This window comes from Loxodonta africana, chromosome 10 (assembly GCF_030014295.1).
Source record: "Loxodonta africana isolate mLoxAfr1 chromosome 10, mLoxAfr1.hap2, whole genome shotgun sequence".
Lineage (NCBI taxonomy): Eukaryota > Metazoa > Chordata > Mammalia > Proboscidea > Elephantidae > Loxodonta > Loxodonta africana.
In genome coordinates, this window is record NC_087351.1 from 29,651,203 (window position 1) to 29,671,086 (window position 19,884).

The 19,884-nt window shown below is 40.7% G+C and overlaps 1 protein-coding gene across 1 annotated transcript in view; it reads right to left on the reverse strand.

Moving 5' to 3' along the window:
• TTC5 (tetratricopeptide repeat domain 5) overlaps positions 1-19,884 on the reverse strand; it is a 32,960-nt gene that overhangs the window by 12,745 nt on the left and 331 nt on the right. Inside the window, exons 2-9 of the mRNA XM_003421579.4 lie at positions 16,304-16,436; positions 15,173-15,384; positions 14,630-14,780; positions 14,112-14,203; positions 11,108-11,164; positions 10,467-10,613; positions 10,077-10,291; positions 315-459 (exon numbers count right to left, since the gene is read on the reverse strand). Coding sequence (XP_003421627.3) covers positions 315-459; positions 10,077-10,291; positions 10,467-10,613; positions 11,108-11,164; positions 14,112-14,203; positions 14,630-14,780; positions 15,173-15,384; positions 16,304-16,436 — 1,152 coding nt within the window. The remainder of the gene's footprint in view (positions 1-314; positions 460-10,076; positions 10,292-10,466; positions 10,614-11,107; positions 11,165-14,111; positions 14,204-14,629; positions 14,781-15,172; positions 15,385-16,303; positions 16,437-19,884) is intronic.

Genomic DNA, 19,884 nt, shown 5'->3' on the forward strand with positions numbered 1-19,884 from the left:
GTGAAAGCACAGAGGAATGTTTATAAACATTTATACATAATATCCTACTCACAATTGACTATGTGCATATATTTATGAAAAGGAAAAAGATGGGGGGGCAGGAAGTATATGCATAAAACCATTAACATATGAGTGACAGCGTTTCCATTCATTTTCTTTAGTTCTTTTTCCTGACCAGTAGTTTCCCTTTTTCATAAAAATAAATAAAATTATATATATACACACATTGCCCTTATACCTATGTTTTTAAAAAGCGATAAACGGTTCCACTTCCAGAGCCTCTGAAGGGAGAGAGAAGCCTAGTCATCACTCACCTTTCCCTTGTGCTGAATGCGGTGAAGCCGAAGGTTGGGCTCAGGGATGGCCACAGAGTCCCCAATGAGCACTCCCCAGCTCTGTACCATGTTATACACCATTACGGCATAGCAAGGTCCATCTGAATCTACCAGGCCAAATGTACTGCAGGGTTAAGATGGGTTAGGGGAAAAAAGAAAAAGTGGAAAGTGGGTAGAAGAAAAGAGTGGAAAAAGTGGTTTTAAGATATTAGCAAAATAAAGGAATGCTTTTTCAGTTACTTATTTAGAAAACCTATGACAGGTCCCATCCCCCACCGCGTACGTCTGAGTCATCATTTATTATAGGTATTATATATGCTTAGAGAACAAGCACCAGACTCATCAATCTCACTTTGCCAAAAACATGGGACAAACACATGCTGAGGCTATTCAACAAATATTAATGATGGAACTAGTCCAAAATTCTGCAGCTGAAGTATTATTCCTGGCCTATCAATTTAACGATCACAGCCTTCACCAAACCCTCTAACTATGACTGTCAATTTGATTTCATTCCACAAATTTTCCCAGAATACCTACTACGTGCCGAGCATTGTGCTCAGCAGTAGGACACCAATCCCGCTATGAGTGAGCATACGGCCTACCAGGAGCGAGGCGATTTCACTTACAGTGCCATATGATAGGTGCTAGAACAGCATTATCCTTGTGCTGAATTCAGTGCGGCTGAAGGTTGGGCTCTAAGAACCCAGAGGAGAAATGCCTACATCAAAATTAGAAAGCAGGGAAGGTTTCCCTGAGGAGATGACCCTTACAGTCAATCTTAAAGGATAAAAAATGAGCTGTGATAAAACAGGAAAACTAATCCTCAGTGGAAAAAAAAAAAAACTTTGGCAGGATGGGGACAGAGACTGACTGGGAAGGGGCAGGAGGGAAACTCCTGGAATGATACTAAAGCTCTATATTTTTATAGGGTTTGGGTTACACAGGCGTATGCATTTGTCAAAATTCAACAAGCAGACACTGAAGATTTGTTTATTTCATTGTATGTAAATTTTGCATCAAAAGAAGATCTTTTAAACAAACACTGAACTCTAGTTAATGATTATATGCTGAAGTATACTGATCTCTGCAATTTACTTTAAAATGTACAAAAAAATAAGATGGATAAATGGAGCCTCCTGGTGGTGCGGTGGTTAAAAGCCTGACTGCTAACCAAAAGATCAGCAGTTCAAATCCACCGGCTGCTCCTTGGAAGCCCTATAGGGCAGTTCTACTCTGTCCGTTAGGGTTGCTATGAGTCAGAATCAACCTGATGGCAACAGGTTTCTGGTTTTGTAATGGATGAATAGCGGGATAGGCAGATAGGTGATAAACTAAGTATAGTAAAATGTTAACAGTAAAATCTAAGTGCTAAGTACTACATGAGAATTCACTGTAAAATTTTTTTTCACCTTTGCTGTATGTTTAAAATTTTTTATAATAAAATGTTGGGGGAGCGGGAAGGTAGCTACGTCAAGAAGGGAGTAAAAGGACGCAGAAGGAAGCGAAAAAAAGACACAGGGGCATGAAATTAGCTGTTCAGAAGCCATTGCTGGAACAAAAGACACATGTGGGAAAGGGACAGAAGACAGCGCAGAGAGGGAGACAGGGAGCAAACCAGGAAGAGCTTAGAACACTAAGCTAAGCTACAGAGTTCAGACTTTATCATAAAAACTCTAAAGTACCAGTAATGGATTTTAAATAAGAAAGTAGCATGATCAGATTTGCATCTTGGAAAGATTTCTCTGACAGCACTGTGGAACAGTGGAGAAAAAACAGGAAGTCAGAAAGACCTGTTTTGAGAAGTGATGTGAGACTGAATTTAAAGGCAGCAGAGACAAAACCAGTTGCCCTCAAGTTGACTCTGACTCATGGCAACCCCACGTGTGTTAAGAAGAGAACTGTGCTCCATAGAGTTTTCAATGGCTAGTTTTTTGGAAGTAGATCACCAGGCCTTTCTTCTGACGTGGTTCTAGGTGGACTTGAACTTCCAACCTTTCAGTTAGCAACTGAGTGCATTAGTCATTTGCACCACCCAGGGACCTCAGAAACAGAGAACTAGGGACAGAAAAGTGACTCTATAGGACTTGGGGAGTATCTCAGTGCAGAAGAATGGAAAAGCCTGGAATGACTTCCAGAAGTCTTAATTGACAGGATACAGGTGGTGTCATTCATGATAGGAAATACAGGAGAGAGAAGCAGGTTTAGATGAAAAGATGACAACATCAATTTTGAACATACTGAGTTAGAAGTTTCTGGTTGGAGCCCACAGGCAGTGAGCAGAGGAATCCAAAGCTTGGGAGTAAGGCTTGAGCTGGAGATAAACCTATGAGTATACAGGAGGTGGCCAAAGCCCAGGTATACACAACATAACCAAGCAAGAGGATCTAAGATGAGATGGCAAACAATTGGCCACCTCAGGTACATCACCTCAGGCACATCTGAATTCACAACAAACACTGCAATCAAGCATAGCACTCTCCTGGTGAATCCCATCAAAGCCTCAGAATCCTTCTGCACAGAGGATGCAAGCAACCACTGCCAACCAATCAAAACTGGCATCTATTTGCCATCACATTGTGGACAAAAAAAGAGGACAGGAACAAAAACAACAGAGTTCTGGGAACCTAACACCTACAAGTCAGGCAGAAAAAGGGCAACCAACGAGTGGCAAAAGATTTATTTGTTCTCAAGGCCCCCTAAAACTTACCATTGTCTATACCCTTTCTCATTCCTCTTAGCTCACCTCCCACATCGCTCCCCTCCCCACGCAGCCCTGCACACCCAAGACTGTAGGTGAGAGTCTACGCACCACACACCTGGTGACCAACAACCCAGGCACCTTCACTCCAATGATGAGGCAAGCAGTGGAGTGCACAACACCCAGCCCAACAGCCAGAAGAACGCCCCTTGTACCCACAGCTAGGTGACCAGGACAGAAAAATCACCTCACCAAAAATACCCCCAACATCCTCAGCAGCCCAGCAAGAACAGCAAAAAGGGGCCCATCCTTACACACCCACTAGCTGTTCCACCCACCTGGAGACAGGAGGTGAGAGCTTCAATGTAGTCAGATTAGTGACCAGAGTAGCACACATGCCTAGCCTACTTAGAAGTATCAAAGCAAAACAAATTCAGGATGCAGGAAACAAACATACAATAAATAAATAAACATAGTAACTTCTTGATGCCTTGGAGACAAAACCAATATAAAATCTCATAAAGAAGCAGGACAAGATGGCTCCAGCAAATGATCAAAATAAAGGACCAGAAAACCTTCTGGAGGGAGATAAGGCAACGAAACTACCTGATAAAGAATTGAAAAGATTAATATACAGAGCCTTCCAGGATATCAGGGAAAACACAGACAAAACCACAGAAAAAGCATTAAAAGAATTCAGGAAAACAAAATAAGAACAAAGCAACGGAATAAATAGGCTACTGGAAACCATACAAACACAGCAATCAGAAATCCAAGAGATCAACAATAAAACTTCAGAATTAGACAACTCGATAGAAGGACATAAGAACAAAATTGAGACAATGGAAGACAGAATTAGTGACACTGAAGACAAATCCCTTGACACCAATTCATTTGAAGAAAAATAAGAAAAAAGAATGAAGAAAAATGAAGAAAGCCTAAGCATTATGAGGGATGAAAAACCTACATGTGATCGGAGTTCCAGGACAGGGAGGCATAATAGAAAACACGGAGAGAACTGTTGACAATTTGCTCGTAGAAAACTTCCCTAATATCATGAAAGAAAGATATCCATCTAAGGATCTCAGTGAACTCCATATAGGATAGACCCCAAAAGAAAGTCACCAAGACATACCATAATCAAACTTGCCAATACCAAAGACAAAGAAAGAATCCTCAGAGTGGGTAGGGAAAAACAAAAAGTCACCTACAAAGGAGAACCAAGAAGACTAAGATCTGATTACTCAACTGAAACCATGCAGGCAAGAAGGTAATGGATGACATATATAAAGCCTTGAAGGAAAAAAACTGCCAGTCAAGAATTATCTATCCAGCAAAACTGTCTCTCAAATATAACAGCAAAATTATGACATTTCCAGATAAAAAGAAATTAAGGGAATATGTAAAAATCACACCAAAATTACAAGAAATATTAAAGGGAGTTCTCTGGTTAGAGAATCAACAACATCAGACAACAATCCAACGCCAGGACACAGGATAGATCAACCAGATGCCAACACAGATAGGGAATTCTCAAAAACAAAACAACGCTAATGGCTGAAAATAGGGAGCCAGAGATATCAATATGTAAACAACAACAACACCAAAACAAAAAAGAGAGAATATACTGTGTCGTTATAGAACTTCCATATAGAAAGTAAGTCAAGGCGATATAAAGAAATAAAGACTGATCTAAACTTCAGAAAGTAAAGGTACATTTCAAGGAAACTGCAGAGGAAGCTAACGAGCCTACCCATAAAAATAAAAAACAAGAAAAACATTAAAGACTCAGTGAACACAAAATTGGCAATCATGAAACAAAGGAAAAGAATATCAATAAACAGAAAGAACTCAGCACACAACATTAAGCGGAACAAAGAAGCTGTCAATACCACAAAAAAAGTACAACAAAACGACAGCACAAAACTCATACCTATCAATAATTACATTGAATCTAAACGGCTTAAATGCACCAGTAAAGAGACAGAGTGGCAGAATGGATTAAAAAAACAAGATCCATCTATATGCTGTCTATGAGAGACATACCTTAGACACAAAGACATAAACCAACTAAAACTGAAAAGATGGAAAAACTATATCAACCACACAACCAAAAAAGAGCAGGAATAACAATATTAATCTAAGTAAGAAGGCTTTAAAGCAAAATCTACCATAAAGGATAAGGAAGGACACTATATAATAATTAAAGGGGTGCTACACCATGAGGACATTACCATAACAAATATATACGCACCCAATGACAGGGTTCCAAAATATATAAAACAAACTCTAACAGCACTGAAAGGAGAAACAGACAGCTCCACAATAATAGCAGAAGAACTTCAACACTACTATCAGTGAAGGACAGAACATCTAAAAAGAAACTCAATAAAAATACCTAAGATCTAAATGCCTGAATCAACCAACTTGACCTCATAGACACATACAGAACATGCCACCCAACAGCAGCAAAGTATACATTCTTTCCAAAACACGAGAAACATTCTTTAGAATACACTACATATTAGGCTACAAAGCAAGCCTCAACAAAATCCAAAACATCGAAATAATACTAAGCATCTTTTCTGCTCATAATGCCATAAAAGTAGAAATCAGCAACAGAAATAGTAAGAAAAAAAGTCAAATACATGGAAACTGAACAACACCTTGCGTAAAAACTACTGGATAATAGAAGAAATCAAGGATGGAATAAAAAAAATTCCTAAAATCAAATGAGAATGAAAACAAATCTTACCAAAACCTTTGGGACGCAGCAAAAGCAGTGCTTAGAGGTCAATTTACAGCAATAAACACACACATCAAAAAAGAAGGAAGAGCCAAAATCACAACATTAGCCCTGCAATTCAAACAAATAAAAAGAGAACAACAAGCAAGGCCCTCAGGCACCAGAAGAAAGGAAATAATAAAGATTAGGACAGAAATAAATGAAATAGAGAATAGAAAAACAACAGAATCAACAAGACCAAAAATTGATTCTTTGAAAAGATCAAAATCAACAAACCACTGGCCAAGCTGACAAAAGAAAAAGAAAGAAAACAAATGATTTGAATAAGAAATGAGACGGGTAATATCTCAGTACAGCCAACTGAAATAAAAAGGATCATTACAGAAGATTATGAAAAACTGTACTCTAAAAAATTAGAAAACCTAGAGGAAATGGACAAATTTCTAGAAACACACGACCTACCTAAACCAACACAAACTGCAGCAGAAAAACTAAACAGACCAAAAACAAAAGAAGAGATTGAAGAAGTAATTTTAAAAACTCCCAACAAAACAAAGCTTTGGCCTGGACAGCTTCACTGGAAAATTCTACCAAACTTTCAGAGAAAAGCTCAAACCAATACTACTCAAACTATTTCAGAGCATAGAAAAGGAAAGAATACTCCTGAATTCATTCTATGAAACCAGCATAAAGCCAGGCAAAGACATCACAAAAGCAAAAAAAAAATTACAGACCAATATCCCTCATGAATATAGATACAAAAATTCTAGCCAACAGAATTCAACAACATATCAAAAAAATATAGCCCAGTGGGATTCATACCAGATATGCAAGGATGGTTCAACATTAGAAAAATCAATCAACATAAACCACCACATAAATAAAACAAAAGAATCACACAATCATGTCAATAGACACAGAAAAGACAATTGACAAAGCCCAATACCCATTCCTGATAAAAACTCTCAACAAAATAGGAATAGAAGGGAAATTCCTCAACATAATAAAGGGCATCTATACAAAACCAACAGCCAACATCACTCTCAATGGAGCAGGCTGAAACCATTCCCCTTGAGAGTAAGAACCAGACAAAGATGCCCTTTATCACCACTCTTATTCAACATCGTGCTGGAAGTCCTAATGAAATCAGTAAGGCAAGCAAAAGAAATAAAGGGTATCCAAACTGGTAAGGAGGAGGTAAAACTATCCAGATTAGCAGATGATATGATCCTATACATAGAAAACCCCAAAGAATACACAAGAAACCTACTAGAACTAATAGAAGATTTCAGCAAAGTAACACGATACAAGATACAAAATATTTTTTACATACAAAAATCAGTTGGATTCCTCTACACCAACAAAGAGAACTTTGAAAAGGAAATCACCAAATCAATACCATTTACAATACCCCCAAGAACATAAAATACTTAGGAATAAATCTAACCAGGGACGTAAAAGACCTACACAAAGAAAACTACAAAACACTACTGCAAGAAACCAAACGAGACCTACATAAATGGAAAAACATGCCATGCTCATGGATAGAAAGATTTGGCATTGTCAAAATGTCAACACTACCCAAACCGATGTACAAATACAATGTAATCCTGACCCAAATTCTAACAGCATTCTATAATGAGATGGAAAAACAAATCACCAACTTTATATGGAAATGGAAGATGCCCCAGCTAAGTAAAACATTACTGAAGAACAAAGCGGGACGCCTCACACTATCTGATCTTGGAACCTATTACACCACCACCATAGCCAAAATAGCCTGGTAGTGGTACAACAACAGACACATAGACCAATGGAACAGAATTGAGAACCCAGACATAAATCCATCCAGTTGTGGTCAGCTAATATTTCACAAAGGGCCAAAGTCTATTAAATGGGGAAAATACAGTCTCTTTAGTAAATGGTGCTGGCATAACTGGATGTCCATCTGTAAAAAAAAAAAAATGAAACAAGATTCATACCTCACACCATAAAAGACCTAAATATAAAACCTAGAATGATAAAGATCATGAAAGAAAATATAGGGACAATGCTAGAGGCCCTAACACATGACATAAATACAATATGAACCATAACTGACATAAATACAATATGAACCATAACTAACAAAGCACAAATACCAGAAGACAAACTAGATAACTAAAAAAACCAAAACCAAACGCATTGCCCCAAGTCAATTCCGCCTCACAGTGACCCTACAGGACAGAGTAGAACTGCCCCATAAGGTTTCCAAGGAGCACGTGATGGATTCAAACTGCAGACCTTCTGGTTGGCAGACGTAGCTCTTAACCACTACCCCACCAGGGTTTCCAACTAGATAACTAGGACCTCTGAAAAATCAAACACTTAAGCTCATCAAAAGACTTCACCAAGAGTAAAAACAGAACCTGCAGACTGGGAAAAAAATTTTGGCTACAACATATTCAACAAGGCTCTAATCTCTAAAATCTAAAAAATATTTCAACACCTCAGCAACAAAAAGACAATAATCCAATTAAAAAATGCGCAAAGGATATGAATAGACACTTTACCAAAAAAGACATTAAGACGGCTAACAGACACATGAGGAAATCCTCACCATCATTACCCACTAGTGAACTGCAAATCAAAATTACAATAAGATACCATCTCACTCCAACAATCCTGGCACTAATAAATAAAACAGAAAGTAACAGATGTTGGAGAGGTTGCGGGGAGACTGGAACTCTTATGCACTGCTGGTGGGAATGTAAAATGGTACAAACACTATGAAAAACAATATGGCGCCTCCTTATAAAGCTAGAAATAGAAATCCCGTGTAATTCAGCAATCCCAATCCTAGGAATATATCCTAGAGAATAAGTGCCGTCGCACAAATAGACATATGTACACCCATGTTCACTGCTGCACTACGGGGAATAGCAAAAAGATGGAAACAACCTAAGTGCCCATCAACAGATGAATGGATAAACAAATTATGGTATATACACACAGTGGAATACTTCGCAATGATAAAGAACAATCATGAATCCTCAAAACATCTCACAACGTAGATGAACCTGGAGGGCATTAAGCTGAGTGAAATAAGTCAATCACAAAAAGACAAATCTTGTATGAGGCCACTATTATAAAAACTCAAGAAAAGGTTTACACGTAGAAAAAAATATTCTTTGATAGTTACAAGGGTGGGAAGAAATGATGAAGGGAAATCACTAACTAGATAGTAGACAAGTGTCAACTTTGGTGAAGGGAAAGACGGTACACAATATAGGAGAAGTCAGCACAACCTGACCAAGGCAGAGCCACAGAAGTTTCCTAGACACATCCAAACACCTTGAGGAACCGAGTTACAGGGGCTGAAGGCTGGGCACCATTGTTTCAGGGACATCTAGATCAACTGGCATATCATAGTTCATAAAGAAAATGTTCTAAATCCTTCTTCGGTGAGCACTGTCTGGGGTCTTAAAAGCTAGCAAGCAGCCATCTAAGACACATCTATTGGTTCCATCTCATCCGGAGCAAAAGAGAATGAAGAAAACAAAAGACACAAGGAAAATACTAGCCCAAAGGACTAAAGGATCACATGGGCCAGAGCTTCTACCAGCCAGAGCCCAGAAGTGCTAGATGTCCTGGCCACCATCACTGATCACCATAACAGGGATCATGGACTGAACAGGAGAAAAATGTAGAACAAAATTCAAATTCACAAAAAAAGCCCAGGCTTACTGGTCTGACAGAGACTAGAGGAACCCCCGAGACTATGGCCCCTGGACACTCTGCTAACTCAGAACTGGAACCACTCCCAAAGTACACTTTTCAGACAAAGCTTAGACAGGCCTATAAAACCAACAATAACACACATGAGGAGCGTGCTTCTTAGTTCAATCAACAGATGAAACCAAATAGGCAACTCTTGCCCAAAAGGAAGCCAAGAAGGCAGGAAGGGATAGGAGCTGGACAAATGGGCACAGGGAACCCGGGGTGGAAAGGGGGAGAGTGGTATTACATGGTGGGGATTGCAACCAACATCACAAAGCAATATGTGTATAAATTTTTGAACAAGAAACTCACTTGAGCCATAAACTCTCACCTCAAGCACAATAAAATTAAAAAAAAAAAAAGAATCAACCCAACAGCAACTGGTTCAACTGGTTAGACAATACCTGCTACAGAAGAGAAGAAGAATTCACTAATCTGTGGCCACTAACAATGTCCTGAGCTGTCAGCAAAAGGCCACGAAGTAAGGGCAATTAGTTCAGAAGGGTATAAAAGAGGAAAAGCAAGAAACACTCACAAGGGTACTTTCTCCTCTGTAGTAAGGCTAAACACCACCTTTCCCAGGACCACAACACCACTATTCACACCAGGCTGCAGCACACTCAGTGGCTTGAGCTCCAGGGTCACCTTCTGCCCAGAGGCTGACTGATAGTGCCCGTCACCACAAGGGCCTAGATGGGCTGGGCGCAAGCTTCCCAGCATGCTCTGCAACTTTTTGGTCTTTACCTTTCCCTGCAGAAGAAATAGATAAGAAGCCGGGAATTAAGTCACTCTCCTTGAGAATCTAGTACTTCTCTCCCACCCACCCACCTCTATCAGATCTCCACCACCTCAGCCTATTCAATTCTTATTTTACTGACCCTACCCAAAATCAAAGAGTAGGATCCAGTCCTTTAGACATCTTTACCTTGCTCTCAAGAAGGCTGGTTAATCTGTCCAGGAATTCCAGAAGCTGTTGCTCTCGTTGCCGGGGCTCTGGCCAGGCAGGTTCCAGTGCTGCAGCCCGAGAGAATCCCTCCAGGGCCTCCCCGTAACTCTCTTCATATTTATGCAACTGTACAAGAAGTAACCCAAAACCTCCCAATTACAAGTGTACTTAACATAAACTATGCAGAGGGAGGAAAGACACGGGAGCTAGGAATCTAGAGAAACAACTGCTTTCCTTCCCAGATCTACCATAAACAGCCTGGAGAGCTGGTAATGCCTTACAACCTGCCTTCCTGGCCAAGGTGATCACATCCCCAAAGTTGGAATTATTTCAAAGCTAACTTCCGAACTCTAGAATAATTAAGTTGCATAGATTGGGTCATTTCATTTTTATATTTAAAATTAACATTTCAGAGAAGTCTTCTAAACTATCTTCCCACACTCTATGTACCCTCCCACCTTCTCAGTCCCTTCCCCCTCCAGTGACTCCACCAGATACTGAAGCCAAGTAAGCTAACTCTTCCTAGAAATAATGTGACTTTCCACTAGCAATTTGTACCCAACCTTGTCTCTACGTGTACTCAGTCACCCTCAGAGGACCACCACCCTCACAGGTCTTACCGTCGCCCTGTTCAGATGAAGGTCAGGATTGCTGGAAGCTGTCCTGTCGACCTTCTCCTACAGAGAGATAAAAAGATCATCAGTGGATCCCATCTCAGTCTTAAGGAGGACCATGTCCAGCAGTTCCTAGGCCTCCTCTCTCTAGAAAAACGCTAAGTGGAAATGCTACCCATACTCAAGCTGTTATAAAGCAACTGCTTGTGTGGTATATAGTTACCAACAAGTACAACACAAAACTTCATCCAAAAAGGTTTACTCAGTCCCTGAAACCTCAGCAATATATGGGGTTTTGTGTGTCTGTGTGCGCATGTGTGTTTGTGCATGGAACTTTAAAATATGATAATAAATTATCTGTACAATATTAGAAACATAGAAAAGAAGTATGTGAAAGCATTCTGATAAACTTTTTTTTTAAATAGTGAGGCACTGATATAGTGAGGAAAGCCTCTAACAGAAAGGATGCTAACTTGATGCATGTCCTCTGCCCATGAGTCTGACTCCAGGCACATGCAGAATCAGATTTCTACATCTAAGCTCCCTTAAAACACACACACTGGAAGTCAAATTCTGATTCTCTAATTACAATGGCTGGTCAAAAATCATGGGACAGGGCAGACAAATGCACTCTGAAGAAACTGCTGGCTATCTTCATTTTATTTTTTTAATTCTATTCATTGCCTGGCACATTGCCAAAGCATAAACATGATTTAAAATGGTTGCTTCAAGTATGTTTCAAAATGCAGGTGTGGTGAAGAATTTAAGAGTAAAAAACAACAATTTAAGAGAAGTCAAATATAAAATCATAAAGAAATACATCATATTATTTGAAATATAAACATTTATCAGATTAAGAAATTAGAGTAAAATATAATTTCTCTGCCTAAAAGTTTCTTACCTGAAAAAAGGGCAGTCCCTAAACCACACACAAGAATATCAGGTGACTGTATTCTTGCCTGGAAACCCTGGTGGCATAGTGGTTAAGTGCTATGGCTGCTAACCAAGAGGCTGGCAGTTCGAATCCGCCAGGCACTCCTTGGAAACTCTACGGGGCAGTTCTACCTTGTCCTATAGGGTCACTATGAGTCAGAATCGACCTGACAGCAGTGGGTTTTTGGTATTCTTGATTATGGGACACAGAGAAAAAGTAATGGCAATAAAGAGAAATGAAGTCCTGATACATGCTACAACATAGATGAACCTTGAAAACACCATGCTGATTAAAATTAGTCAGTCAAAAGGACAAATATCGTATGATTCCACTTTGATGAAATATCTGGAATAGGCAAGTGTATACAGACCTCTTTATTAGTGGTTACCAGGGGCAGGCAGGAGGGAGGGGAAAGGGAGAATCACTGCTTAGGCGACAGTGAGCTTCTATTGAGAGTGATGGAAAAATGTGACACGGATAATGGTGCTGATGGTACATCACGAACACAATTAATGTCACTGGATTGTACGTGTGAAGAATGCTGACATGGCAAATGTTTTGTTACATATACATTTACCACAAAGAAAAAAAAAAACGTAATGCTGGATTTTGGAGATAGGTAGTAGATCTTATAATTTTGGGGTTTTTTGTTATTGTAAAAATGAGGTCTTCTAATAAACTGTAAAACACCTTTGGGGAAATGTAATGGCAAGTTAAGAAGCAATCCCCTAAGTCAAGAGAAACAAGAAAGCAAAAGAAAAGTGAATACAAGGATTAAACAAAAAGTTCTCAGAAGGCCAAAGTGAATCCCCTAATAATGAGTAAGCAAGCAGTCAAAGCCTGAAGAACGCACCCATGCCTGTGGCTATGGCCTAAAAGCAAAGCATGAGCAACAGTGAATTAATTCCTAGGAAATGACGCAGAAGGGCCTACATGCTGTTACCTATTTGAGTCTAAGGGAAATCCAGAGCCACAATATCTAATGGTTAATTTGGGGATAGCACTTAATTTGCCTGGCCAATGCGCCTCAGGTGCAGCCAGCACTCATTCGTCAGTGGAGGCCTGCACATTACTATAATGCTGAACGTGTTTCAGCAGAGCTTCCAGACTAAGACAGACTGGAAAGAAAGGCCTGGCAATCTACCATATTTTTACACAAATAAGACACGCCTTCTACATTCTTTTGCCATCTGCACCCTCCCCACCACCCGCAAGACATTTTTGTAAACATACCATGCTAATTTTTTTCACAGCAACACTTAAAAAAAAAAAAATTTGGCATAGTGGTACTTACGAAAATACCTCGCAGGGGGAGGGTGCAGTTGTCAAACGAACATAGGAGGCACACATGGTTTGCATAAAAATACAGTACTTCCCAAAAATCAGCCAATAAAAAAAGCTATGGATCACCACAGTCCAACTGTCCACCAACCATGGGGATGGTGCAGGACCAGGCAGCACTTCATTCCATTGGGTATGGGGTCACCAAGAGTCAGGGGCCAAGTGGATGGCAGCTAAAAACAACAATTGAAGTTTTCCTTTTTATTTAAAAATGTACACCAACGTGAACAAGTACTATTTTAACAGATTTTTTTCCCATTAAAAACAATGTGTTTGCTGAGGTGAGTTCGATGATTTGGTTATGCACGCCTATGAGAAACCTAGACTGCTCAAGGAGCTATCTGGCACTGAAACGCAAAAAAAACAAACCCACTGCCATCAAGTCAATTCTGACTCATAGTGACCCTACAGGTCAGAGCAGAACTGCCCCATAGGGTTTCCAAGGAGAGACTGGTGGATTCAAACTTCCGACCTTTTGGTTAGCAGCTAAACTCTAAACCACTGTGCCACCAGGGCTCCAGCACTGAGACACTACACTGCAGATGGCTGCTAATACTCAAAGCTACAAGGAGAAATAAGTTGCTTCTGAAGACACAGCTTAGCAAACCCACATATGCTGGATGTCAGCGAACACCGCCCAGGCTTCTAGCCAAAGCGCCACAAGGAAGACGGAATGATGCTCTCGCTTCTGCTGCTACCTCTACTCATCTGACCTGGATGACCACAAGGACTTACTGCTTGAGCATAGGCATTGAGGGCTTGCTGGGAGATCTTAGGGCTCTGGCCAGTATTGAAGTAAAGAGAAAGGTACGCATTCCCCAGGATATCTGCAAGACAAATACAGAGATGCATCAACTCAGAGCCCAAGTTCAAGATATGACCTATTTTGATCATCCTCAAAAGTCTACTTGAAGGGCTTCACATCTGAAACTAACCAGTGATAACACCACTTTAGTATACCCAAAATTCTACTGACAGACAAACACAGAACCCATGAAGAAACCTTCAACAGACTGCACAAATTTCTGCCTTGCTTATAGGGAAACATAAGCCTCATCTCTTGGATCAATAGATTCAAGACTTCCTAGAACAGTGGTTCATCAAAGTACCTCTGGGGCTTCTTCCAAACAAACATGCCCTGGCTTTACCCTCAGAGTCAGAATCAACAGGTGGGGTTCAGAAGATTCTGGTTTGCAGCTATGCTTGAGAACCACTGCTCTAGAAACGTCTGGAGATCTTTTGAGAGCACTCACACCAGGAGCGGCCATCATGGACATCCATCTGCACAGCCAACTTGGCCTGTCGAACACTATCCATGACATGACGAGAATGTTCATCTCCAGTGTCAGCCCGCAGCTGGCGAAGCACCATGGACAGGTTTTGCAGGGAGACTTTGTTCTTGCACTGCAAATGGAAAAGATATTTACTCAACATTCCTAATTACACCTTCTCTTTCCAGATCTATTCTGATCTCAATCCTCTCCTAAATCTAATTCTTCATCTTAATTCTTGCTCCATCTGAATCTCAGACCCCCATCTCCAAGGACCAGTTTGGTTGTTAACTTTTCTTCACTTCTCACCTACCCTGAACCTGATCTCATCACCTTCTTCTTTGCTCAGTTCCCTGTCCTGATCTTCTTCATCCAGGTCTGCTCCCCCAATCTCCCTCCTTTCTGATTCTGTTCTCCTGGTTTCAACTCAGCTCTACTCTAGTATCATGCCCCGAGGCAATTCACAGACCAGAAAAATCCCATCCTTCCTATATGCATTTCCTGAGGGGACAGCAGGCAGCTCACATGGGTGAGGGCTCCTGAGAAGCAGGTGTGGGCCGCTGCAACATCCCCTTTCTTCCAGTACACCTCACCCAGCTGGTTCCAGGCTTCCACCAGCTCAGGCTCCAGCTTCACAGCCTTTGACAGAAGCTCCTCAGCCCTAAGGCTATAGTCAGGAGTCACATTCAGTGCCTTCCCAGTGAGCATCAGAACCTGGGCCTTGCTCTGGACAGAACCTAGGAGGGAGAGAAAAAGAGAGAGGAAAATGGAAAAACCCAGTCAGTCTTTCAGATAAGACTAGGGCACTATCTCTCAAGGAGTAACTCCGTGCCAGCTCTAGAAATAAAAGAGTTGAAGAAAATTTTTATATACAAACCGTTTATTGAAAGCCAGCCATATGCAGGGTACTATGCTGGGTAATGGGGTAACAAAGAAAGCACTATTGCTACTCTTGAGGGTTTACAATCTGGTGGAAACGACAAAGAATACACATAAAAAAAGTAAAACAATGGAAAGGAGCATATGATATATGCCCAATGCATCGGTTTTAAAAAGTCAAGAGGAGAGAAGACAAGGCCCTCCAGGTTAGAAGATGATATAACAAAGATGCAGAAACACATGTGACATGTTTATGGGAGAATGGAAGGACCAACCTGGAAGAAATGAAAGATTGCTCTGTGAGTAAGAAGTCAGAGAAGAGGTTAGAAAAAAGTGAAAGGAGGGAGACTTGAATAAGGGGTTTAGACTTCTGCTAGTCAATAGTGCAAATCTTTGAAGACACTGGAGCAAAGAGGCAGAGAAGACAATAAGATTAAATGAATGAAGTAATGTTTGGGAAGGTAATCATGGCTATGGTATTTATATAAGATGATTTAGAAATGAAAGAAATTAGAGGCAGAAAAGTCAGTTAAGGACATTACTGCAATAGTTCAAGCAACAAATATGCTCTTTTATTCCCTGGCATTTGCTGTAATTTTAGGGAAAGTATTTTAGAGAGCTGAAAAACCATCACCACACACAGGGCTCTGAGAAGAAATATTCCATCATCCTGTAGCCATCACAAATAGGATCCCAAAAAGGCTATAGACAGAGAGCACATCCCTATAACATTCAAGTGAAGATCAGGGAGGGGGCTGCGTTCTTTCGGACTCATACCTGCTACTTCCTCCATCTGTTGCAGGGTCTTCTCCATCTCCTCCCGCACATCCTGTTGCTTCCTCCCAGCATCCTCAACGCTATGTGTTTCGAAATAGCAGTCTCGAAATGAATAGAGCTGATCCACCAGTTCCTAGGAAATGTAAGAATGATACCATTAGGACAGAAAGAACACCAGACAAGGAAGTTTGAGATTGGCGAGCCACATCAGCCCTTGGCCTCGAAGTACTGATTCCCTATCTCACCTAGAGGAGCCCTGGTGGCACAGTGGTTAAACAGCTCAACCACTAACGGAAAGGTCAGGGGTTCAAACCCGCCAGCCACTCCGCAGGAAAACAATGTGGCAGTCTGCTTCCATAAAGATTTACAGCCTTGGAAACCCTATGGAGCAGTTCTACTCTGTCCTATAGGGTCACTATGAGTCGGAATCAACTCGACAACAATGGGTCTGGTTTTGCGTTTATCTCACCTAGGAATGGCACAACAGGCAGGTGGTCAGCCCTATCAAAATGCCACAAATCATGCGCGGAAGTAGCCAGTGACCCAGGCCTACTCTCAGGTTGTCCCATTTTTGCAGTCTCTGCACCACGATGACAGTTCTCTCTCCCCCAGCCACAGCCAGGCTTCCAATATGACTAAGCAAGCACTTCACCTACCACAGTCACGAGAGGGGAAAACACTGTACAACATGAGATTAACCAAAAAATAACAAACTCATCCTACCTGGTCCCCAAAGACTAAAACTTTGAACTTTACCTCAAACGCAGACTTCCTGACAAAAACAATTTTATCCCCAATTTTTCCTGTGCTGATGTCTGAAAATACAATGGGCTTTTGTAAGTATGATAAACATGTGAGAAAGGCAGTATTTTCAACCATGAACAGCCCAATTTGCTGTAGCCTCCACACTGTTGCAGGTTTTAAAAAAAACTTGTGTTTTTCTTGTTCAGTTGTTTTGTTCGATTTGGTAAATCATCTTCTGGCCCTCTTGCATTCTTTTCAAGTAAGCATTCTCGAGTGTCCTGTGCCACCAGTCAAAGCTTTTCCTAAAACTGAATAGCAGCAGAAACATATAATCCAATCCCAACAAGTCTTATCAACTACCTCCACAACACATCCCAAATCCATCCACCTGTCTCCCTCCTGCTAGGCCATCCTAATCTAAGTCAGCATCATTACTTGCCTAGACTTTTCCAGTAGCTTCCTAACTGGGCATCTTGCTTCTACTCTCTCCCATTCTCACTGCAGTCAGAGAGACCTTACAAAAGCGTGCATCACATCAGAAACCCTCCAATAGTTTCCCACTGCAGTCAGAATAAAATTCAACTCCGAAAATCCAACTTCTTATCATGGCCTAGAAGGCCCTGTCTGATCTGACCTTCCGCTACTCACCCTGCCACAAACTTCACTTCTTACCAAACTCTCCTTCCTGCAACACTCCAGCCACCCTGCCCTTCATTTAGTTCCTCAAATCCTCCACGCTCCATCCCACCTTAGCATCTTTACACGTGCTCTGCCATCTGGAACACTCTGCCCCCATACCTGTGCATGGCTCATTGCTCATCATCATTTAGATCTTGGCTCAAATATCAGCTTCTCGGAGAGGCTTTCCCTAACTACCCAATCAAAAGTAACTTCTTTCTCCTCTCCTCCATGGTTAAATCATGCTCTTCATGACAACATTTTACTTATCATTTGAAATTATATGATCTATTCATTTAATTGTCTACTGTCTGTCTCTACCACTAGAATGTAAGCTCCATGATGGGAGCGACCTTGTCTGTTTTGTTTACAACTATATCTGAGCACTGGAACAGGGCTTGGGACATGCTAGGCTCTCATTAAACATATCGGTTAAATGAATTCACTGATGAATCCTCCCTGCCTCTAACAAATATGCTACGCTTAGTTTAAAAGGGTTACCCCGAATAAACTGAGTGGACTATCACCCTCTGTAGTACTGCTTTTCAAAGTTTATGTGTGGAGTATTTCCAGGCCCCAGCCTGCAGAGATTCTGATTTTAGGAGATTTAGCAGAACTCCAAATTCTGCATTTTTAACAAGCACCCTAGATGACGTTAATGAAAATGGTCTGTAAAACACTTTGAGAAATATCCTTCTATACATGCCTTCTATTCTAAAACATCTGTAACAATTAAATCAAAGCTTACCATCATTCCCGTATATAGTAACATCACTACCCATCCTTTTCCTCTCTTCTACCCCATTCTCTCATTCAATTCCAGCACCTGAAATACTCCAAGTACCCTCTACCAAGCTGCTTAGTGCATCTACCACAAAGGTACCCAGGAAGAGACAGTCCTCAGCAAAAATTACAGCTCACCTCCTTTTGTCCTAAAATCGGCATAGCTGCAAACTGGGAGTTTTAAAGAGGGTTTTATTGTTTGTTTGTGTTTTGTTTTTTTCATTGTTAAAGCAAGCATGCAAAGAAATTTTTGGTTTGGTTTGGTTTGGTTTGGTTTGGTTTGGTTTGGTTTGGTTTTGCTGAGTGAATATTTTAAAAATTTTTTTTCCTCAGGACAAAAGCAATATATATAAGTTGTTAAAAATCAAATAGGTGTATGTAAAAAATAGAAAGTAAAAAATTCCTCACAATCATCCCAAACAACCTCAGGGAAAATCACTGTTTAGTGTATCTTCAGGTTTTTTTCTATACATATTCAAATATATATGCACACTGTTTCTTATGTGGAGCCAGGGTTGAGAACCGCTGATTTCAGCCAGTATATACTAGGAAATATAACGAAACCTGTTGCTGTCAAGCTGATTCCGACTCATAGTGACCCTACAGGACAGAGCAGAACTGCTCCGCAGGATTTCCAAGGAGCACCTGGTGAATTCAAACTGCCAACCTTTTGATTAGCAGCCTCTTAACCACTATGCCACCAGAGGTTCCAAGAAATAAAATGAAGTTAATCCAAATCATTTGGAAATGAAATAAAGCCTACACTCTAACAAGTGTTAATCTGCTCAAGAAACAAAGACATTTCACCAATGTTTAAACTTTTGCCTTAGAAGCTTTTTTTTAAGCAAGGTACAAGCCTACCATGGGTCTAGTGTTTAAATTCCAGGCTCTGTTAGTACACAAAGGACTGGGTTTCTGAGGTTTAAAAGGAAAATCCTGGATTATTAAAAGATGGAGTCAACCAACTAGTTAACTCCAATTTACCAGGCATAAAAAACTAGTCCTAGTCTCAACCACAATCAAATGTGGACTGGGTGGGGTCTGAACCCCTCTGCATCAAATCACCAACTGGGATTACCCCTAACTGGAATTAAGAGTGTGCAAAATGATCAAAACTGTGAAGTCCCAGACACAGTACCAGGATACATGCAGTGCAGGCCATTACGACTGTGATTGTTGCCAATTTCAAAGCAGAGAAATGTTGAAGAAATGGCCTCTGTAGGAGTCAAAACTGGATGAGATAATACACCTCATGTAGACCAGCCATACACATATGTATGCTATCTGCTAAGAGTGAATCGAGAAAACACCGTTCCTCTCTAAGAATGCACATGAAAAAGATGAGATGCAACAAATCGTCTTCCACACAGGTCTGC